The 23,721-nt window shown below is 44.1% G+C and overlaps 2 protein-coding genes across 3 annotated transcripts; one reads left to right on the top strand and one right to left on the bottom strand.

The window, feature by feature from the left end:
- The first annotated feature begins 4,938 nt into the window (after positions 1-4,938).
- On the top strand, positions 4,939-9,403 carry LOC110488122 (anterior gradient protein 2 homolog). 2 transcript variants are annotated; one of them, XM_021560150.2, is made up of 8 exons: positions 4,939-5,061; positions 5,506-5,642; positions 5,934-5,997; positions 7,764-7,816; positions 8,174-8,250; positions 8,473-8,536; positions 8,686-8,769; positions 9,090-9,403. In XM_021560150.2, the coding sequence occupies exons 2-8, from the start codon at positions 5,519-5,521 to the stop codon at positions 9,137-9,139; spliced, it is 516 nt and encodes a 171-aa protein (XP_021415825.1). In that variant the 5' UTR covers positions 4,939-5,061; positions 5,506-5,518; the 3' UTR covers positions 9,140-9,403. The 2 variants fall into 2 exon arrangements, with proteins under 2 accessions (XP_021415825.1, XP_021415826.1); XM_021560151.2 differs by having other exon boundaries at positions 4,955-5,061; positions 5,510-5,642.
- Positions 9,404-10,015: 612 nt separating this feature from the next.
- On the bottom strand, positions 10,016-21,968 carry LOC110488121 (tetraspanin-13). The gene is made up of 6 exons (XM_021560148.2): positions 21,726-21,968; positions 16,738-16,905; positions 15,603-15,683; positions 14,598-14,711; positions 14,195-14,305; positions 10,016-13,986 (listed from the first exon to the last, which is right to left on the bottom strand). The coding sequence occupies exons 1-6, from the start codon at positions 21,789-21,791 to the stop codon at positions 13,912-13,914; spliced, it is 615 nt and encodes a 204-aa protein (XP_021415823.2). The 5' UTR covers positions 21,792-21,968; the 3' UTR covers positions 10,016-13,911.
- Positions 21,969-23,721: the final 1,753 nt, after the last annotated feature.

Consider the following 23,721-nt stretch of genomic DNA (forward strand, 5'->3'; position numbering starts at 1 on the left):
ACTCAGTTATCCTGAGTCTGCACAAAACTGCCAGGACCTAAAATCAACAGACACTCATGTTTTTTAATCATGTATCTCTCAAAACATTCACGAAAATTGTCATGGCCTCTAAACCTTCCAGATGCCTGCTAGACCCTATTCCAACTAAACTACTGAAAGAGCTACTTCCTGTGTTTGGCCGTCCTATGTCGAACATAATAAATGGCTCCCTATCCTCCAGATGTGTACCATACTCACTAAAAGTGGCAGTAATAAAGCCTCTCCTGAAAAAGCCAAACCTTGACCCAGAAAATATATCAAATCTCCCATTCCTCTCAATAAAAATGTTAAAAGCTGTTGCGCTGCAACTCACTGCCTTCCTGAAGACAAATTATGTATACGAAACGCTCCATTCTGGTTTTAGACTCCATCATAGTACTGAGACTGCACTCGTGAAGGTGGTAATTACTTTTTATTGACGTCAGACCAAGGCTCTGCATCTTTCGTCGTGCTCCTAGACAGTGCCGCCTTTGACACCATCAATCACCACATTCTTTTGGAGAGATTGTAAACCCTAATTGGTTTATACGAACAAGTTCTTGCCTGGTTTAGATCTTATCTGACAGAATAATATCAGTTCGTCTCTGTCGATGGTTTGTCCTCTGACAAATAAATTGTACTTTTCGGTGTTCCTCAAGGTTAGGACCACTATTGTTTTCAATATATATTCTACCTCTTGGTGAAGTCATTCAGAAACACAATGTCAACATTCAATGCTATGCGAACAACACACAGCTGTACATTTCGATGAAACATGGTGAATCCCCAACATTGCCTACTCTGGAAGCCTGTGTTTCAGACATAAGGAAGTGGATGGTGGCAAACTGTTTGCTTTCAAACACGCACAAAACAGAGATGCTAGTTCTAGGTCTCAAGAAAAAAAGAGATCTGCTGTGTCGCACCCTCGTCTGTTTCACCTGTATTTGTGATTGTCTCCACCACCCTCCAGGTGTCGCCCATCTTCCCCATTATCCACTGTGTATTTATACCTGTGTTCTCTGTTTGTTTGTTGCCAGTTCATCTTGTTTGTCTTTCTCGCCCCCCTGGTTTTGACCCTTGCCTGTCCTGACTCTGAGCCCACCTGCCTGACCACTCTGCCTGACCCTGTGCCTGACTGCCGACCTGTACCTTTGCCCCACCTCTGGATTCTTGACCTCTGCCTACCCTGAGCCTGCCTACCGTCCGGTACTGTTGCCCCACCTCTGGTTTACTGACCCCTGCCGGCCTTGACCTGTCTATTTCCTGCCACTGTTGGATTATTAAACCATTGTTCATTCGACGTTGTCTGCATCTGGGTCTTACCTTCATACCTGATAGCTGTTTGATCTGACAATGAATCATATTGGTTGTACAGTCGTCTCAAATAAAACTGTGCAGGACTTTGGCATCCCTTTGGACCGTGATCTCTCTTTTGACGAACATATCAATAATATTTCAAGGGCACCTTTTTTCGGTCTTTGTAACATTGCAAAAATCTGAAACATTTTGTCCAAAAATGATGCAGAAAAGCTTATCCATGCTTTTGTCACTTCTAGATTAGACTATGGCATTGCTCTACTCTCCAGCTACCCAGTTAAACCACTAAATAAACTTCAGTTAGTGCTAAATACGGCTGCTAGAATATTGACTAGAACCAAAACATTTGATCATATTACTCCAGTGCTAGCCTCCCTACACTGTCTTCCTGTTAGGACAAGGGCTGATTTCAAAGTCTTTACTGCTAACCTAAAAGCATTACATGGACTTGCTCCTACGTAAATCAAATCAAATTTAATTATATAGCCTTTCGTAAATCAGATGATATCACAAAGTGCTGTTCAGAAACCCAGCCTAAAACCCCAAACAGCAAGCAATGCAGGTGTAGAAGCACGGTGGCTAGGAAAAACTCCCTAGAAAGGCCAAAACCTAGGAAGAAACCTAGAGAGGGACCAGGCTATGTGGGGTGTGCCGGGTGGAGATTATAACAGGACATGGCCAAGATGTTTAAATGTTCATAAATGACCAGCATGGTCAAATAATAGTAAGGCAGAACAGTTGAAACTGGAGCAGCAGCACGGCCAGGTGGACTGGGGACAGCAAGGAGTCATCATGTCAGGTAGTCCTGGGGCGTGGTCCTAGGGCTCAGGTCCTCCGAGAGAGAGAAAGAAAGAGAGAAAGAGAGAATTAGAGAGAGCACACTTAAATTCACACAGGACACCGAATAGGACAGGAGAAGTACTCCAGATATAACAAACTGACCCTAGGCCCCGACACAAACTACTGCAGCATAAATACTGGAGGCTGAGACAGGAGGGGTCAGGAGACACTGTGGCCCCATCCGAGGACACCCCCGGACAGGGCCAAACAGGAAGGATATAACCCCACCCACTTTGCCAAAGCACAGCCCCCACACCACTAGAGGGATATCTTCAACCACCAACTTACCATCCAGAGACAAGGCTGAGTATAGCCCACAAAGATCTCCGCCACGGCACAACCCAAGGGGGGGCGCCAACCCAGACAGGATGACCACATCAGTGAATCAACCCACTCAGATGACGCAACCCTTCCAGGGACGGTATGAGAGAGCCCCAGTAAGCCAGTGACTCAGCCCCTGTAATAGGGTTAGAGGCAGAGAATCCCAGTGGAAAGAGGGGAACCGGCCAGACAGAGACAGCAAGGGTGGTTCGTTGCTCCAGAGCCTTTCCGTTCACCTTCCCACTCCTGGGCCAGACTACACTCAATCATATGACCCACTGAAGAGATGAGTCTTCAGTAAAGACTTAAAGGTTGAGACCGAGTTTGCGTCTCTGACATGGGTAGGCAGACCGTTCCATAAAAATGGAGCTCTATAGGAGAAAGCCCTGCCTCCAGCTGTTTGCTTAGAAATTCTAGGGACAATTAAGAGTCCTGCGTCTTGTGACCGTAGCGTACGTGTAGGTATGTATGGCACTAACTGAAGCTTATTTAGTGCTTTATCCGGGTAGCCGGAAAGTAGAGCATTGCAGTAGTCTAACCTAGAAGTAACAAAAGCATGGATTAATTTTTCTGCATCATTTTTGGACAGAAAGTTTCTGATTTTTGCAATGTTACGTAGATGGAAAAAAGCTGCCCCTGAAATGGTCTTAATATGTTCTTCAAAAGAGAGATCAGGGTCCAGAGTAACGCCGAGGTCCTTCACAGTTTTATTTGAGACGACTGTACAACCATTAAGATTAATTGTCAGATTCAACAGAAGATCTCTGTTGAAGATCTCACAGCCAGAAGAGGACTGGCCACCCCTCAGAGCCTGATTCCTCTCTAGGTTTCTTCCTAGGTTCTAGGGAGTTTTTCCTAACCACCATGCTTCTACATCTATATTGCTTGCTGTTTCGGGTTTTAAGATCGGTTTCTGTAGAAGCACTTTGTAGTGACATTTGCTGATGTAAAACGGGCTTTATAAATACATTTGGGGTGTGAAAATGAGATGTAATCCATTAATAGTTTCGTTTCAAGTTCTTATCTAACAGATGTTTCATTATATGAATTAATTCTTACCTCAGTTTCTTTGAAAATAACTGCCATTATTTAAACTTGTTTATTTGGAATATCAATGAAGAAGGTTTCATATAATCAGAAGACCCCAAGAAAGGAACATACAAAAGTTTCAGGGGATCTTTAAACAATCTCAAGCGTCATCATGTACATCACACAACCTAATCCAAGCTCCTACGTCCTATTACCATAGTAGTGTGTGGTAGATCCGTGTTCTCAGGGCGAGGCTAATGACAGGTGGCCCAGGTGGCAGACGATGCAATGTGTAACCGGGAGTGGCTTTAACCCGGCCCTACACTGCAAATATTGACCCGGGGACAACCCACGTCAGGAACAGAGAGAAAGGAGGATAGTCAGTGCCTTAGGAGCTAAGGACACCTCAGCATTCTGAGAGTGCGAAGAATCAAGTAAGAAAGAGAGAATACTAAGGACAGCACAGCATTCCACTGCTCCAACATCCACACTAGAATTCATGGCAGCCTGATTTCCGGTCCAATGTGATATACTACACAGCCCTATCCTTTTGCATTTCACATAGGTTAAGTAACAAACACTCCACACCAACTCATATTACATCAGAATCCCATAAATCCAGATTTGCATCATTCAAACATGGATTTATGGCACAGTGGAATAAATAAAAAAATGAGTGCAGACATCATTCAGAATGGGATTGGGATGTAATATGCATTGAAGTGGTGTGTTTTAGAGTGTTTCCTAATATGCTTTAGACCTATTTCATATTGCATTATAGTCAATGGCAAGTGATGACTAAGCAAAATGTGACAACCAATTATCTCAGTAATGAAACAAAATATTATTTTTTATTAAACTAAAAAGTAAACTAAAAAAGTGAAAGCACAAAAAGAGTGAAAATAAGGCCACAAAAAATGGGTTAACTTCCCCTTTAATCTGTTAAATCTTTTTGTTTACTTTATGAAAGGTAATTTATTACTATTTCAAATTTTAAAACAAATATTTTATCTTTAACTCTGCGTTGTTGGAAAAAGACCTGTATGTAAGCATTTCACTGTAGTTTATCTGATTTTATTGAGAATGATGTCAATCTTACGGATCTGACCTGATCCATGAACTGACTAATAGCCCCGATATCAAACAGATTGCTAGATTTAATGCTGACCTGTCCTTGGATCTGTGCCAACTATTACGATTCAACAGTTCCGTTACCCATTCTTATTATAAAAGGAAAACGTACATAACAACACTATCAAATTCTACTTTAATCAAACTTAATGATATACCTTAAAATGGCTGTCTGATAGTGAAATAATGGCGAGAAAGTTAAAATTCTAGAAACGAGGGAACTGTCTGCCTCTACATATTCCATCAGAGCTTTGGGGGAGAGAGGGAGAGGGTTGGTGTGTGGGAGGGGCCATCAGGTGAGCTTGGGGCCGGTGTATAAGAGCATGTCCAGGTGATAGAGAAGGGACACGGCAGTGCGAGTAGCAGCAGAGAAAAGGAGACTTACAAAGGTGCCACGGAGAACAGGTAGGAAATATATCTCTCCCTCTCTACCACAAATCTTTCTTCACTATCCCTTATCCCTCAATCTGATCCTTTTCCTGGTAAATGTGCCTTAAATGCTGTGAACTTTTCCAGACTCTTTCAGTCTATAAAAACGTGAACAACTCTGAATAGATGTGCAATTACTTGTAATTCTGCATGGCAGTTATTCATTATTGTTTCCACTCAGCTATACTTTTGAGTTATAATGATATGAGGACAGAAGCAGATTATCTGTGCAGTTTTGTGACATGCATGTGGTATCTGGGTCTGTATTCACAATGATACAGAATAGAGGTGCTGATATAGGATCAGTTTTGACTTGTAGATCACAATGATTAAAATGATATGGACAGGGGGAACATGATCCCCAATCATCACTCCTACCTACTCTGAGATGCTCAATAATAAACTCTTGTTTCCTTCCAGAAAGGTATTAATCATGATCCGAGGTCTGCTGTCGGTGTTGTTTGTCCTTGTGGCCGTAGCTGTGTCTTCATCTTTGGCCAAGCCTGAGAAGAACATTGCCAAGAGGGGGAAGAGGATCCCTCAGACTCTCTCTAGAGGTAACACTCCCTCCCCTTACTATTTTTCAAGGCTTATCACAGTGTGGTGTTTGAATGAATGAAAGAAAGGTTTAAAGAGTACAGTACACTTTTTCCTTATTCTCAAAGCACTGGTCTGTGTGGTCTAAGATATCTAATGAATAGAGCTGACATACGATTCCTTATTCTACATGTCAGCGGAGGCATGTCTGTTCTACGCAATATATCTCTACCTGAATGTTCTGTAATGTTGCATCTTCGTGAGCGGACCCCAGGTATTCTGACACTGTTCTTCCTTTCGGTCTCCTGTAGGCTGGGGTGATCAGCTGATCTGGGCTCAAACCTATGAGGAGGCTCTGTACTGGGCCAGGGCACAGTGAGTGAACAAACCTTTATGACTACATGCGAAATGGCATCCTATTTCTTATGTGGTGCACAATAGGGAGTAGGGTGTTATTTCACATACTTACAGTGGGGCAAAAAAGTATTTAGTCAGCCACCAATTGTGCAAGTTCTCCTACTTAAAAAGATGAGAGAGGCCTGTAATTTTCATCATAGGTACACTTCAACTATGATAGACAAAATGAGGGAAAAAAATCCAGAAAATCACATTGTAGGATTTTTAATGAATTTATTTGCAAATTATGGTGGAAAATAAGTATTTGGTCACCTACAAACAAGCAAGATTTCTGGCTCTCACAGACCTGTAACTTCTTCTTTAAGAGGCTCCTCTGTCCTCCACTCGTTACCTGTATTAATGGCACCTGTTTGAACTTGTTATCAGTATAAAAGACACCTGTCCACAACTTCAAACAGTCACACTCCAAAGAGCTGTCAAAGGACACCAGAAACAAAATTGTAGACCTGCACCAGGCTGGGAAGACTGAATCTGCAATAGGTAAGCAGCTTGGTTTGAAGAAATCAACTGTGGGAGCAATTATTAGGAAATGGAAGACATACAAGACCACTGATAATCTCCCTCGATCTGGGGCTCCACGAAAGATCTCACCCCGTGGGGTCAAAATGATCACAAGAACGGTGAGCAAAAATCCCAGAACCACACGGGGGGACCTAGTGAATGACCTGCAGAGAGCTGGGACCAAAGTAACAAAGCCTACCATCAGTAACACACTACGCCGCCAGGGACTCAAATCCTGCAGTGCCAGACGTGTCCCCCTGTTTAAGACAGTACATGTCCAGGCCCGTCTGAAGTTTGCTAGAGAACATTTGGATGATCCAGAAGAAGATTGGGAGAATGTCATATGGTCAGATGAAACCAAAATATAACTTTTTGGTAAAAACTCAACTCGTTGTGTTTGGAGGACAAAGAATGCTGAGTTGCATCCAAAGAACACCATACCTACTGTGAAGCATGGGGGTGGAAACATCACGCTTTGGGGCTGTTTTTCTGCAAAGGGACCAGGACGACTGATCCGTGTAAAGGAAAGACCCCATTCATATGGGGCCATGTATCGTGAGATTTTGGGTGAAAACCTCCTTCCATCAGCAAGGGCATTGAAGATGAAACGGGGCTGGGTCTTTCAGCATGACAATGATCCCAAACACACCGCCCGGGCAACGAAGGAGTGGCTTCGTAAGAAGCATTTCAAGGTCCTGGAGTGGCCTAGCCAGTCTCCAGATCTCAACCCCAAAGAAAATATTTGGAGGGAGTTGAAAGTCCGTGTTGCCCAGCAACAGTTCCAAAACATCACTGCTCTAGAGGAGATCTGCATGGAGGAATGGGCCAAAATACCAGCAACAGTGTGTAAAAACCTTGTGAAGACTTACAGAAAACGTTTGACCTCTGTCATTGCCAACAAAGGGTATATAACAAAGTATTGAGATAAACTTTTGTTATTGACCAAACACTTATTTTCCACCATAATTTTGATTTTTTTTCTCTCATTTTGTCTGTCATAGTTGAAGTGTACCTATGATGAAAATTACAGGCCTCTCTCATCTTTTTAAGTGGGAGAACTTGCACAATTGGTGGCTGACTAAAAACTTTTTTGCCCCACTGTATAATAGATCTGGATAACTGATGTGTTGTCTTCGCAAAAAAAGCAAATACATTTCAAGGCATTTCTTGGCATCTCCTTTCTATTCTAATCTATTGTAACCAGAACTACTTTGTCTCCACAGGAACAAGCCTCTGATGGTCATCTTTCACCTGGAGGACTGTCCCCACAGCGCATGTAAGACCCTGATCTCTAACCCCTGACCTCTAACCCCTGACCTACAGCAAATAAACTGCCACTTTATTGCACTTTCCTGAACAGACCTCAGGTCAAAGTCACTCCCTTGGCTAGTTATGCATCCTGGCATTCTCCCAAATTGTGATGCATCATTCAGTTGTATTAGATGCCAGGACTTGTTTAAACAACAATTATCAAACTCGTAGTAGAACAAACAGGACTCTGTTTACCAAGGTGTTATATATCTCCAAGGTGTTATCTATCCTAGTATGTTACTCAACTGTTAATAGATGGAGATCTCTTAAGTCAATATAATGTTTTCCATCATTTATTTCATGATCTCTTTCGTGTATCCAGCCATGAAGAAGGCCTTCGCTGAAGACAAGGACATCCAGAAGGTACTTGATGAAGACTTCATCATTCTCAATCTGGTGGTGAGTTTTAAATTCAGACTTTGGAAAACGTGACTAGAATCATGCCAAGCACAATACATACATGAATTATCTTTTGATCTATTTTATGATTTTACTTTATAGTATATATACTTTTTTGTATTCATATTTTACTTTGACTTTTGTTTTAGTTTTTTTAAACAGACATTTAGTATCTAGAAAGACATAAATAATGACGTTGTGTTTCTCTCCCTGTGTTATCAGTATGAAACCACAGACAAGCATCTCTCCCCTGATGGCCAGTATGTCCCCAGAATCATCTTTGTCGGTGAGTGATGAGGTCACGTTTTCCATGCAGCATTACATGCTAACACATTTCAATACTTTGTCTCTGATGGCATCAAACAAAAGTGCCAGATTTGAATCAATAGTTCTCTCTCCCCCTCCCCCCCTCTCTCTCTCTTTCTCTCCCCTCAGATCCCTCTATGACAGTGAGAGCTGACATCACAGGACGCTACTCCAACCGCATGTACGCCTATGAGCCTTCTGACACCCAACTCTGTGAGTACAACTTGATCTTATCTCCCTCTTGAATGTTTGATTGCATACTAACAGTTTACATACTGTTAATAAATCAGTATTTAGTAGATTATAAATATTTAAGCATTTATTCACATTTATAAGGTTTTATAAATGTAAAGTATTAGAAATTGTAACCAGACATTGTTTTATAATTCAAATATATTACATTTGGCCATTAGTGCCATCATCAACAACAACAAATTACTCCTCTGTGAGAAACAACCTGCTCTTGAACGACTCTTGTGTGACTTAGTCTTGAATTCTCTTGAGTGACTCTTCATTTTCCCTTCTCCCTACAGTGTTGAGCAACATGCAGAAGGCCAAGAAGCTGCTGAAGACTGAGTTGTAAGCACTGACAATGCATGTGACCCGTTGACCTTTGCCTGTGACTTCAGAGGTTTTCTGAACATTCTCAGAATGATCTCTGGAGCCTAGGAGTCAGCCAGTGGGATACTGTCACCATGTAAACCTAAGCACTGGAAAAAACTAGTCTTCACTTTCACAAACTAATTTAAATGTTTTGGGGGGATTTTCCCTGAAACTCTGTCTACATTTGTAATGTATTGCTGTACATCTAAGATGTATTTTTATTAAATATAGTGCAATTCTTAAATTATGTGTGTATTATTGTAAAACCAGAGTTACCAGTATTACATTTTTTGACTCAAGTTAAAAGAGCTATTAAAAAGACAGAAACTGTGTGCGCATGAATGTGTGTGTGCATGTGTATGTGTGTATCTAGGGAGTGAGTGCTGACATCCTGGTCACATCCTGAATGGGCTTGGCCATTGAGGGTATGAAAGAACTTTTTCTGAGTCACTCCTGGTTGCCTGGTTACTGAACCGGTCACAGCCTGGTTGCCTGGCTACCGAACCTCAACCAATGCCTTTGTTGTATAACGGGGCTTCCTTCTTAAAAAAAAAAAAAAACACACACATACACACACACAGTGACCTGAGTAGTTATCTTTGCTCTTCATGGGAATCTATGCAAATGATATGCCAGAAAGCAAATAAAAGCATTACTTACAAAACTGATTTTAGTTTCTTGGAAATGCTTAGGCTCCTGCTGTGAGCTGAGCTCAACATTTTGCAACTTCACAGGTTGTGTTTCTATTGAAACAGAGCACAACTAACCCAGTGAATGTCGACTGGTCAACTTGACTGGGCATCGTTGGGAAATGAGTTACTATCAATGTTGATAGGAGAACAGAAACGGGATGAAAAAGATGTAAAATATCAATTTTATTGTGATTTCTTGTACAAAGGCTCAGGTACCTAGTTCACAGAACCATCAGTAGCAGCAGCACATCCTAGCAGAGACATGATGCAGCAGCACATCTTAGCAGAGACATGATGCAGCAGCACATCCTAGCAGAGACATGATGCAGCAGCACATCCTAGCAGAGACATGATGCAGCAGCACATCCTAGCAGAGACATGATACAGCAGCACATCCTAGCAGAGACATGAAGCAGCAGCACATCCTAGCAGAGACATGATGCAGCAGCACATCCTAGCAGAGACATGATGCAGCAGCACATCCTAGCAGAGACATGATGCAGCAGCACATCCTAGCAGAGACATGATACAGCAGCACATCCTAGCAGAGACATGAAGCAGCAGCACATCCTAGCAGAGACATGATGCAGCAGCACATCCTAGCAGAGACACGATACAGCAGCACATCCTAGCAGACATGATGCAGCAGCACATCCTAGCAGAGACACGATACAGCAGCACATCCTAGCAGAGACATGATGCAGCAGCACATCCTAGCAGAGACACGATACAGCAGCACATCCTAGCAGACATGATGCAGCAGCACATCCTAGCAGAGACACGATACAGCAGCACATCCTAGCAGAGACATGATGCAGCAGCACATCCTAGCAGAGACATGATGCAGCAGCACATCCTAGCAGAGACATGATGCAGCAGCACATCCTAGCAGAGACATGATGCAGCAGCACTTCCTAGCAGAGACATGATGCAGCAGCACATCCTAGCAGAGACATGATGCAGCAGCACATCCTAGCAGAGACATGATGCAGCAGCACATCCTAGCAGAGACATGATGCAGCAGCACATCCTAGCAGAGACATGATACAGCAGCACATCCTAGCAGAGACGTGAAGCAGCAGCACATCCTAGCAGAGACATGATGCAGCAGCACATCCTAGCAGAGACACGATACAGCAGCACATCCTAGCAGACATGATGCAGCAGCACATCCTAGCAGAGACATGATGCAGCTGCACATCCTAGCAGAGACATGATGCAGCAGCACATCCTAGCAGAGACATGATGCAGCAGCACATCCTAGCAGAGACATGATGCAGCTGCACATCCTAGCAGAGACATGATGCAGCAGCACATCCTAGCAGAGACATGATGCAGCAGCACATACTAGCAGAGACATGATGCAGCAGCACATCCTAGCAGAGACATGATGCAGCAGCACATCCTAGCAGAGACATGATGCAGCAGCACATCCTAGCAGAGACATGATGCAGCAGCACATCCTAGCAGAGACATGATACAGCAGCACATCCTAGCAGAGACATGAAGCAGCAGCACATCCTAGCAGAGACATGATGCAGCAGCACATCCTAGCAGAGACATGATGCAGCAGCACATCCTAGCAGAGACATGATGCAGCAGCACATCCTAGCAGAGACATGATACAGCAGCACATCCTAGCAGAGACATGAAGCAGCAGCACATCCTAGCAGAGACATGATGCAGCAGCACATCCTAGCAGAGACACGATACAGCAGCACATCCTAGCAGACATGATGCAGCAGCACATCCTAGCAGAGACACGATACAGCAGCACATCCTAGCAGACATGATGCAGCAGCACATCCTAGCAGAGACACGATACAGCAGCACATCCTAGCAGAGACATGATGCAGCAGCACATCCTAGCAGAGACATGATGCAGCAGCACATCCTAGCAGAGACATGATGCAGCAGCACATCCTAGCAGAGACATGATGCAGCAGCACATCCTAGCAGAGACATGATGCAGCAGCACATCCTAGCAGAGACATGATGCAGCAGCACATCCTAGCAGAGACATGATGCAGCAGCACATCCTAGCAGAGACATGATGCAGCAGCACATCCTAGCAGAGACATGACGCAGCAGCACATCCTAGCAGAGACATGATACAGCAGCACATCCTAGCAGAGACATGAAGCAGCAGCACATCCTAGCAGAGACATGATGCAGCAGCACATCCTAGCAGAGACACGATACAGCAGCACATCCTAGCAGACATGATGCAGCAGCACATCCTAGCAGAGACATGATGCAGCTGCACATCCTAGCAGAGACATGATGCAGCAGCACATCCTAGCAGAGACATGATGCAGCAGCACATCCTAGCAGAGACATGATGCAGCTGCACATCCTAGCAGAGACATGATGCAGCAGCACATCCTAGCAGAGACATGATGCAGCAGCACATACTAGCAGAGACATGATGCAGCAGCACATCCTAGCAGAGACATGATGCAGCAGCACATCCTAGCAGAGACATGATGCAGCAGCACATCCTAGCAGAGACATGATGCAGCAGCACATCCTAGCAGAGACATGATGCAGCAGCACATCCTAGCAGAGACATGATGCAGCAGCACATCCTAGCAGAGACATGATGCAGCAGCACATCCTAGCAGAGACATGATGCAGCAGCACATCCTAGCAGAGACATGATGCAGCAGCACATCCTAGCAGAGACATGATGCAGCAGCACATCCTAGCAGAGACATGATGCAGCAGCACATCCTAGCAGAGACACGATACAGCAGCACATCCTAGCAGAGACACGATGCAGCAGCACATCCTAGCAGAGACATGATGCAGCAGCACATCCTAGCAGAGACATGATGCAGCAGCACATCCTAGCAGAGACACGATACAGCAGCACATCCTAGCAGAGACACGATACAGCAGCACACAATCGACTGCCAGGCTTTGTAACACTATCAGCAGAACAAAGTGTATCATATGTGTTTTCAGGTCAGACTTCCCCAGAATGACATAGTGTTGATATTCAGACGGCATAAGCAACTGACTCTTACATTAATGCATTTGGTTTAGCAGATTTCTAATCATTAGGAATGTTTACACAGAAATACACATACAGAACAACTTCTTTGTTGAATACTGTGTAGCATGATGACGTGAAGTAAAGGCAACAACAAGCTGCTTAAATAGCTGTAGTTATGTAGTTACAGCACACAACTGTCAACAGCGCGCTACAGTCCTGTTATTGAGTGTTAAAATCAAATGTACAAATATTCAATGATATCTTCAATCGCCATGCGCTCAAAATAATACAAACTGTTCTTCATTATGTCAGTCGTTGTTTGTACTACAGGAGTCATTCAGTAGTCACAACATCACAGTTCACATGCTCTAATACTGGTCTGAGCATACTGAACGCTTGCCCATCAACGGTGTATCAAATATCAAATGTATTCTCTGAAAACGTTGAATCCAAGAGATTTGTCATCGGAAGCAGAGCCATATACGTATGAGAGGTTAAATACAGGATATGATTGGGATTGGGAGTGGCTTCAGGTGTCCTATTAGGGTAATAGACTCATGCAGCATTTTAATATACAGCCGGGTCGTGTTCTTTAGGGCACACAACAGAAAACATTTAGCAACTGAAAATGTAAAGGAAAATGTAGTTCCTCCTGTCTCAGTCAGTTTTCTCCTGTTTAGTGCCCTAACGAACGCGACCCAGTTATTTTCCAGACACACACCTTTATGAAACACCACACAAAGGCCTGCCGCTGCGCTCAGCTGGTGAAAACACACACAAGTCACTCGCTTATCTACAAACACAGCCCCTAAAACAGGCGGCAAACCCACCAGGAGAGCTACTGCAGGCTTTTGCTCCGGCCCCACTTTAACTAACACAACCGATTCAGCTGAAAATGGTCCCGATGAGCAACTCATTTGTTTAGAATCAGCTGTGTTAGTGTTAGTTAGAGTAGGGCTTGAGAAAAAGCCTGCACATCCATTAGCTCTCCAGGAGGAGGGCTAGCCACTTCCAGGATGTGGGGTGAGGGGGGCAGGGCGCAGAGCCAGCAGTTGCCAGCAGTTACAGGAAGGCACTGGGATTGGCTCGAGGGTCTTTCTGGTTCCTGTATTGATACGTTAGCCACACCCCCAGGATCTGAAGCAGGAATAAAGAATAAACATTACTGAGCCCAGTTTTATCATACTGACCCTACAAATAACAGATCGTATACTGTAAATATACATTTTCATTCCCTATTAGATTTTATAAACTGCAGTTTACTGTAAGTCATTAAGTTCAATTGATTGAATGCTTGATTGAGACCCCAGACCATTCTCTGACTGTATATAAAGGGAGATCTCACCTCAGTGAAGCTGAAGAAGAGGCCTATCCCGCCCACGAAGCGCAGCACCTCTCCTGCATGCGCCTGGATGTGCTCAGCACACGGTGAACAGGAGTGGTTGGGGAAACAGGCCTGTAGAGGGACACAGAAACACCACACAGACCAGGTAGTCAGGAAAACGGCTTCACAGTCACAATACTGAATATACAGCAGCTGATATCATCAGAACCAGTTTGCTAAAAATATCAGAGCCATATCAACACAGATGTATGGGTAAACACACGTTTTTTAGACAATCCCATTTGTTGTAATGATACATCTTGATATGTACCAACAGAGCTTGTGACCTGTGATGGAGAGGTCAAAGACAACATACTGTACATTCAGATTCAGTGCACCAGAGGGTTCATTTGTTAATGCTTACAGCGTCACAGGTCCCGTTGTTGTCTACGTGGTAGAAGCCACAGCAGTTGAGACTCTTCTCTACGTCTCTCTGGGTGGTGTGAGAGTTGTTCCATCCCACCTCCAACAGTTGTTCCTAAAACAGGGGTACAACAGCAAGCACTGACCACCATAGATACACCCATATACATATACATTAGGTGCATTACAATGCCTGTATACACAGGACCAGACATTTCTAAGGTAGTCTGCTGTTCTTGAACCAGATGGAGGTAAGTCTGAATGAAATAGTGATTTTATTTTTTTTGAATTTTACCCCTTTTTCTCCCCAATTTCGTGGTATCCAATTGTTGTAGTAGCTACTATCTTGTCTCATCGCTACAACTCCCGTATGGGCTCGGGAGAGACGAAGGTTGAAAGTCATGCGTCCTCCGATACACAACCCAACCAGCCGTACTGCTTCTTAACACAGCGCGCGTCCAACCCGGAAGCCAGCCACACCAATGTGTCGGAGGCTACACCGTGCACCTGGCAACCTTGGCTAGCGCTCACTGCGCCCGGCCCGCCACAGGAGTCGCTGGTGCGCGATGAGACAAGGAGATCCCTACCGACCAATCCCTCCCTAACCCGGACGACGCTAGGCCAATTGTGCGTCGCCCCATGGACCTCCCGGTCGCGGCCGGTTACGACAGAGCCTGGGCGCGAACCCAGGGACTCTGATGGCACAGCTGGCGCTGTAGTACAGCGCCCTTAACCACGGGAGGCCCGAAATAGTGATTTTGAAAGGTACTCCATAGCGCATGGAACCGGAACACACCGTAGTGCCGAGACATGGGAGGTCCCTAGATCTGAGATTTCACCACAACATTAACCAATAACAGACACATCATGATTCATTAGCATATGTTGTCTCTGTATCTATCTAGAATTGAATCACAAGATTTCTGTGATTTGTCTGAAAAGTTGTTTTTGTTCCTATAGAACTGAAAGGAATGTTGTTGTGATTGACAGGAGTTTGTGTTCCTACCTGCTGATCCTTGTTGATGGCCAGACAGGCGCTGGAGACAGAGAACTGGACGATGAACACCATGAAGAGGATGATCATATACTGGGCTCCACTGTCAAGGAACAACACTCCAATACACACATTCTCAACACAGAGCTTTTGTAGTTTTGAACCAGTTGGTCACACTTCCGAAGGCAAAGGTTACTTATTTTCAACAGTCAACTGTTTTATTTCTCTAAACTTCTGTATTAGTAATATGGAATATTATAGATTAATACTATAATAATGTAATAATAACACTGTAATAATGACTGAAAGCCAGTCGGTATTATGCCCCGATGACTAAGCCAGAAGCAGGGGTCGGCAGTGTCTACGCAGGCTGACTACAATGTGCAATACGATACTAGACCTGGTCTCACAGATGTTATTGCGTGTGCATGCCATGCATGAATGGAAAATAGGCAGGGATTTTTCCACAACATACAGTAGGGTAGGGAGGGGTAAGATATCAGTACAGCCTGGAAAACAACTAATGGATATACCACAACATACAGTAGGGTAGGGAGGGGTAAGATATCAGCACAGCCTGGAAAACAACTAATGGATATACCACAACATACAGTAGGGTAGGGAGGGGTAAGATATCAGTACAGCCTGGAAAACAACTAGTGGATATACCACAACATACAGTAGGGTAGGGAGGGGTAAGATATCAGCACAGCCTGGAAAACAACTAATGGATATACCACAACATACAGTAGGGTAGGGAGGGGTAAGATATCAGCACAGCCTGGAAAACAACTAATGGATATACCACAACATACAGTAGGGTAGGGAGGGGTAAGATATCAGCACAGCCTGGAAAACAACTAGTGGATATACCACAAGGGGCTATGAGTCTTATTGAAATAAAGCACAGCGGGTGAGGGTAAAGGACAACGTGGAGAGGATTGTCTCTTTCAGACGATCCCTTTTGGCGAGCTGCTGAAGCTATTGGAAAAGCTTATTGAAACTTCAGTTCTTTTGAATTTAACACATCTACTTGACCTGAAACTTGACCCCAAACCTGAACTCAAGCCATAATTCAAATTCTAGACCCCAAATTCACTTGGGTCTTGGGTCAGGTCAAGTCTGCCTTGGTGGAAGGTTAGGATACGAAGAAGAGTAGGACCTGGTGGTGCTTCACGGCCCCAATGAGGCCGACCAACGCCACGAAGAACAGGAAAACGCCTACTCCAATGACTCCGCCCACCACCTGGAAGCTGGACACCAGGCCGAACCACTTCCCCCACGCAGCGATGCCGATCATCAGCAGACTCACCAACTAGAGAGGGAGGGACGGATAGACGGACCGACAGAAAGACGGATAAATAGACAGGCAGGCGCAGACACAAAAACAGAGACAGACAGCCAAGATGACCCTAAACAACAGATACAGTGGGGAGAACAAGTATTTGATACACTGACGATTTTGCAGGTTTTCCTACTTACAAAGCATGTAGAGGTCTGTAATTTTTTTATCATAGGTACACTTCAACTGTGAGAGACGGAATCGAAAACCAAAATCCAGATAATCACATTGTATGATTTTTAAGTAATTAATTAGCATTTTATTGCATGACATAAGTATTTGATACATCAAAAAAGCAGAACTTAATATTTGGTACAGAAACCTTTGTTTGCAATTACAGAGATCATACGTTTCCTGTAGTTCTTGACCAGGTTTGCACACACTGCAGCAGGGATTTTGGCCCACTCCTCCATACAGACCTTCTCCAGATCCTTCAGATTTCGGGTCTCTGGGCAATACGGACTTTCAGCTCCCTCCAAAAATGTTCTATTGGGTTCAGGTCTGGAGACTGGCTAGGCCACTCCAGGACCTTGAGATGCTTCTTACGGAGCCCCTCCTTAGTTGCCCTGGCTGTGTGTTTCGGGTCGTTGTCATGTTGGAAGACCCAGCCACAACCCATTTTCAATGCTCTTACTGAGGGAAGGAGGTTGTTGGCCAAGATCTCACGATACATGACCCCATCCATCCTCCCCTCAATACGGTGCAGTCGTCCTGTCCCCTTTGCAGAAAAGCATCCCCAAAGAATTATGTTTCCACCTCCATGCTTCACGGTTGGGATGGTGTTCTTGGGGTTGTACTCATCCTTCTTCTTCCTCCAAACACAGCGAGTGGAGTTTAGACCAATTTGAGACTGTGGTGCCAGCTCTATTCAGGTCATTGACCAGGCCCTGCCGTGTAGTTCTGGGCTGATCCCTCACCTTCCTCATGATCATTGATGCCCCACGAGGTGAGATCTTGCATGGAGCCCCAGACCGAGGGTGATTGACCATCATCTTGAACTTCTTCCATTTTCTAATAATTGCGCCGACAGTTGTTGCCTTCTCACCAAGCTGCTTGCCTATTGTCCTGTAGCCCATCCCAGCCTTGTGCAGGTCTACAATTTTACCCCTGATGTCCTTACACAGCTCTCTGGTCTTGGCCATTGTGGAGAGGTTGGAGTCTGTTTGATTGAGTGTGTGGACAGGTGTCTTTTATAAAGGCAACGAGTTCAAACAGGTGCAGTTAATACAGGTAATGAGTGGAGAACAGGAAGGGCTTCTTAAAGAAAAACTAACAGGTCTGTGAGAGATGGAATTATTACTGGTTGGTAGGTGATCAAATACTTATGTCATGCAATAAAATGCAAATTCATTACTTAAAAATCTTACAATGTGATTTTCTGGATTTTGGTTTTAGATTCCATCTCTCACAGTTGAAGTGTACCTATGATAAAAATTACAGACCTCTACATGCTTTGTACGTGGGAAAACCTGCAAAATCGGCAGTGTATCAAATACTTGTTCTCCCCACTGTATCTTATATCATTGTATGAAGTACAGTGCCTTGCGAAAGTATTCGGCCCCCTTGAACTTTGCGACCCTTTGCCACATTTCAGGCTTCAAGCATAAAGATATAAAACTGTATTTTTTTGTGAAGAATCAACAACAAGTGGGACACAATCATGAAGTGGAACGACATTTATTGGATATTTCAAACTTTTTTAACAAATCAAAAACTGAAAAATTGGGCGTGCAAAATTATTCAGCCCCTTTACTTTCAGTGCAGCAAACTCTCTCCAGAAGTTCAGTGAGGATCTCTGAATGATCCAATGTTGACCTAAATGACTAATGATGATAAATACAATCCACCTGTGTGTAATCAAGTCTCCGTATAAATGCACCTGCACTGTGATAGTCTCAGAGGTCCGTTAAAAGCGCAGAGAGCATCATGAAGAACAAGGAACACACCAGGCAGGTCCGAGATACTGTTGTGAAGAAGTTTAAAGCCGGATTTGGATACAAAAAGATTTCCCAAGCTTTAAACATCCCAAGGAGCACTGTGCAAGCGATAATATTGAAATGGAAGGAGTATCAGACCACTGCAAATCTACCAAGACCTGGCCGTCCCTCTAAACTTTCAGCTCATACAAGGAGAAGACTGATCAGAGATGCAGCCAAGAGGCCCATGATCACTCTGGATGAACTGCAGAGATCTACAGCTGAGGTGGGAGACTCTGTCCATAGGACAACAATCAGACGTATATTGCACAAATCTGGCCTTTATGGAAGAGTGGCAAGAAGAAAGCCATTTCTTAAAGATATCCATAAAAAGTGTTGTTTAAAGTTTGCCACACGCCACCTGGGAGACACACCAAACATGTGGAAGAAGGTGCTCTGGTCAGATGAAACCAAAATTGAACTTTTTGGCAACAATGCAAAACGTTATGTTTGGCGTAAAAGCAACACAGCTCATCACCCTGAACACACCATCCCCACTGTCAAACATGGTGGTGGCGGGCCTCCCGGGTGGCGCAGTGGTTAAGGGCGCTGTACTGCAGCGCCAGCTGTGCCATCAGAGTCCCTGGGTTCGCGCCCAGGCTCTGTCGTAACCGGCCGCAACCGGGAGGTCCGTGGGGCGACGCACAATTGGCCTAGCGTCGTCCGGGTTAGGGAGGGATTGGTCGGTAGGGATCTCCTTGTCTCATCGCGCACCAGCGACTCCTGTGGCGGGCCGGGCGCAGTGCGCGCTAGCCAAGGTTGCCAGGTGCACGGTGTAGCCTCCGACACATTGGTGCGGCTGGCTTCCGGGTTGGATGCGCGCTGTGTTAAGAAGCAGTACGGCTGGTTGGGTTGTGTATCGGAGGACGCATGACATTCAGCCTTCGTCTCTCCCGAGCCCGTACGGGAGTTGTAGCAATGAGACAAGATAGTAGCTACTACAACAATTGGATACCACAAAATGGGGAGAAAAAGGGGTAAAATTCAAAAAAAAAAAAAAGAAAAAAAGAAAAGAAAAAAAAAGAAAAATAAAACATGGTGGTGGCAGCATCATGGTTTGGGCCTGCTTTTCTTCAGCAGGGACAGGGAAGATGGTTAAAATTGATGGGAAGATGGATGGAGCCAAATACAGGACCATTCTGGAAGAAAACCTGATGGAGTCTGCAAAAGACCTGAGACTGGGACAGAGATTTGTCTTCCAACAAGACAATGATCCAAAACATAAAGCAAAATCTACAATGGAATGGTTCAAAAATAAACATATCCAGGTGTTAGAATGGCCAAGTCAAAGTCCAGACCTGAATCCAACCGAGAATCTGTGGAAAGAACTGAAAACTGCTGTTCACAAATGCTCTCCATCCAACCTCACTGAGCTCGAGCTGTTTTGCAAGGAGGAATGGGAAAAAATGTCAGTCTCTCGATGTGCAAAACTGATAGAGACATTCCCCAAGCGACTTACAGCTGTAATCGCAGCAAAAGGTGGCACTACAAAGTATTAACTTAAGGGGGCTGAATAATTTTGCACGCCCAATTTTTCAGTTTTTGATTTGTTAAAAAAGTTTGAAATATCCAATAAATGTCGTTCCACTTCATGATTGTGTCCCACTTGTTGTTGATTTTTCACAAAAAAATACAGTTTTATATCTTTATGTTTGAAGCCTGAAATGTGGCAAAAGGTTGCAAAGTTCAAGGGGGCTGAATACTTTCGCAAGGCACTGTATGAACTGTATAAACTCTCCACAGTCAAAGAGTAAAAACTGCACTGTGCCGGTGTGTGTGTGTGTGTGTGTATGTGTGTGTGTGTGTGTGTGTGTGTGTGTGTGTGTGTAAGAGAGAGAGAGAGAGAGAGAAAGAGCAAAAGAGAGAGAGAGAGAGAGCGAGAGAGAGAGAGAGAGAGAGAGAGAGAGAGACAGACAGAGAGAGAGAGCGAGAGAGCGAGAGAGAAAGTGAGTGTGGACATTGACCGGAAACTATCAGATAGGGTTACAGGTTATGTATGATATGTAATAAAACAAAGTGAGTGATGTTATTGCAGTGGTATAACCTGTCAGAAGGACACAAGCTACACCTCAAGACTGTGTGCTTTTAGAAATAGACAGGGGCGCAATGTCCCCAGTGAAATTTGCGCCCCTGGAAATAGAAGAAGCAACAGTCAAAAGTGGAACATAATTTTCTATCATTAAAACATTTATATGCCTGTAAATGTATATTCAGTTTAAATATAGGTCACCACTGTGGTCTGTTTTGATGCCACAAGCACTCCTGCAAAACATTGGGTCGTGTTGTGAACATTTGAGGCCCTATGTTGAGGGTTTGTATTGGAATGCTATGGAGTCTACACACACCCTATGTCCCATATAATGTTGTTTTCAGTAACAACCACTTGATAAGAGATATCAGGAATGGTTAGAGCTGAACACAGATAGGATACACCCTTGCATTGGAAAGTGTCAGGACTCAAGAGAGGAAACGAGATAGGAAATAGAGAGAGGAAATAATATATATAGGGCATTTTAAATATTCAGTTGCCTAAATACTGAATATAAATCCTAATATTTGTACGTGCTGAGGTTGCCTTTGTCAAGCAGGAGACGCAAATCGTATTCAAGACAAAGGTTCAGTTTTAATTATTTATAGCAGCAGAGCCTGGTCTGACCCAATGTATTTTTAAAACAGGCTGTACCGCAACAATGTTTCTTACACACCCGCACAGACCGCATAAAAAACGTCATATAGGCTACCGAACCAACGCCCAAAACCTGTTACAGTATAGCTTAGTAATACTCCATATGGTCAATTCTGGAATCGCATACTCACAACATAAAGGATATTGAGCGCACAGAGGCAGTGCTTGGAGCAGGTGAAACCGGAGCAGGCCATCATTGAGATTTTTGATAATAAACCAAACGAATAATAAGATAAAGCAAATCCTTGTAAAAACGAAATAAAAATGGAAATATTCCAAATCAAGACGGTTATGATTGTCCCCACTACAAAGTCTGGTCGCGAGATGAACTAGTATCCTGCCAGCAGCACAAACGTTGACGTGACTTGTGTATGGTAATGAGGAAACCTTCAAAAATAAAAGCCTACATTTCAAAACATTGCAATGAGGATAACTCGTTGCAATGTGATATTGCATTTTAATCAATGGCCACTTTTATTGTGCCAACAAGAAAATGCAATAAGTAATTTCTGAAAACAAATTACAAATAATATATATTTTTTAAATGAACAATGTTTATAATGGAAAAAATACAATGTTGACACTGGTATACTGACAATATTGGGCTGTAGGGAGAACACTTTTCTACCTTTCTCAGCTAAAGTGGGGTGAAAAATACTCACCCAAATATGGTTAGTTTTGGAGGGGAATGTTTTATGGACATATCAAATCAAATTGTATTTGTCACATGCTCCGAATACAGTGAAATGCTTACTTACAAGTATTTAACCAACAATGCAGTTTTATGAAAAATAAGTGTTAAGTAAAAAATAGATAAGTAAAACATTGAAAATAAAAGTAACAAATAAATAAACAGCAGCAGTAAAATAACAATAGCGAGGCTATATACAGGGGGTACTGGTACAGAGTCAATGTGCAGGCTATATACATGGGGTACTGCTACAGAGTCAATGTGCAGGCTATATACAGGGGGTACTGGTACAGAGTCAATGTGCAGGGCCACCGGTTAGTCGAGGTAATTGAAGTAATATGTACATGTAGGTAGAGTTAAAGTGACTATGCATAGATAAAAAACAGAAGCGTAAAAGATATGTCTGGGTAGCCCTTTGATTAGCTGTTCCGGAGTCTTATGGCTTGGGGGTAGAAGCTGTTAAGAATCCTTTTGGACCTAAACTTGGCACTCCGGTACCTCTTGCAGTGCGGGAGCAGAGAAAACAGTCTATGACTAGGGTGGCTGGAGTCTTTGACAATTCTGTAGTGCAGTGATCCAACCAGTCAGGATACTCTCGATGGTGCAGCTGTAGAACCTTTTGAGGATCTGAGGACCCATGCCAAATCTTTTCAGTCTCCTGAGGGGGAATAGGAGTGGTCGAGCTCTCTTCACAACTGTTTTGGTGTGTTTGGACCATGATAGTTTGTTGGTGATGTGGACACCAAGGAACTTAAAGCTCTCAACCTGCTCCACGACAGTCCCATTAATGTGAACAGGGGCGTGCTCGGTCCTCCTTTCCTATAGTCCACAATCATCTCCTTTGTCTTGATCACGTTGAGGGAGAGGTTGTGGTCCTGGAACCACACGGCCAGGTCTCTGACCTCCTCCCTATAGGCTGTGTCATCGTTGTCGGTGATCAGGCCTACCACTGCTGTGTCATCGGCAAACTTGATGATGGTGTTGGAGTCGTGCAGTCATGAGTGAAGAGGGAGTACAGGAGGGGGCTGAGCACGCACCCCTGAGGGGCCCCTGTGTTGAGGATCAGCGTGACGGATGTGTTGTTACCTACCCTTACCACTTGGGGGCGGCCTGTCAGGAAGTCCGGGATCCAGTTGCAGAGGGAGGTGTTTAGTCCCAGAGTCCTTAGCTTGGTGATGAGCTTTGATGGCACTATGTTGTGAGCTTTAGTCAATGAATAGCATTCTCACATAGGTGTTCCTTTTGTCCAGGTGGGAAAGGGCAGTGTGGAGTGGGAAAGGGCAGTGTGGAGTGCAATAGAGATTGCATCATCTGTGGATCTGTTGGGGCAGTATGCAAATTGGAGTGGGTCTAGGATTTCTGGGATAATGATGTGAGCTATGACCAGCCTTTCAAAGCACTTCATGGCTACAGATGTGAGTGCTACGGGTCGGTAG

Source organism: Oncorhynchus mykiss, chromosome 32, assembly GCF_013265735.2.
Source record: "Oncorhynchus mykiss isolate Arlee chromosome 32, USDA_OmykA_1.1, whole genome shotgun sequence".
NCBI lineage: Eukaryota > Metazoa > Chordata > Actinopteri > Salmoniformes > Salmonidae > Oncorhynchus > Oncorhynchus mykiss.

Coding starts and splice junctions, on each gene's coding strand:
- LOC110488122 (XM_021560150.2), top strand. CDS start 5,519: ATGATCCGAGGTCTGCTGTCGGTGTTGTTTGTCCTTGTGGCCGTAGCT. Junction 5,643..5,933: donor CCCTCAGACTCTCTCTAGAG/GTAACACTCCCT, acceptor GGTCTCCTGTAG/GCTGGGGTGATCAGCTGATC. Junction 8,251..8,472: donor TCATCATTCTCAATCTGGTG/GTGAGTTTTAAA, acceptor CTGTGTTATCAG/TATGAAACCACAGACAAGCA.
- LOC110488121 (XM_021560148.2), bottom strand. CDS start 21,791: ATGATGGCCTGCTCCGGTTTCACCTGCTCCAAGCACTGCCTCTGTGCG. Junction 16,906..21,725: donor CGCTCAATATCCTTTATGTT/GTGAGTATGCGA, acceptor CTCCCTCTCTAG/TTGGTGAGTCTGCTGATGAT. Junction 14,712..15,602: donor CCATCAACAAGGATCAGCAG/GTAGGAACACAA, acceptor CCCCTGTTTTAG/GAACAACTGTTGGAGGTGGG.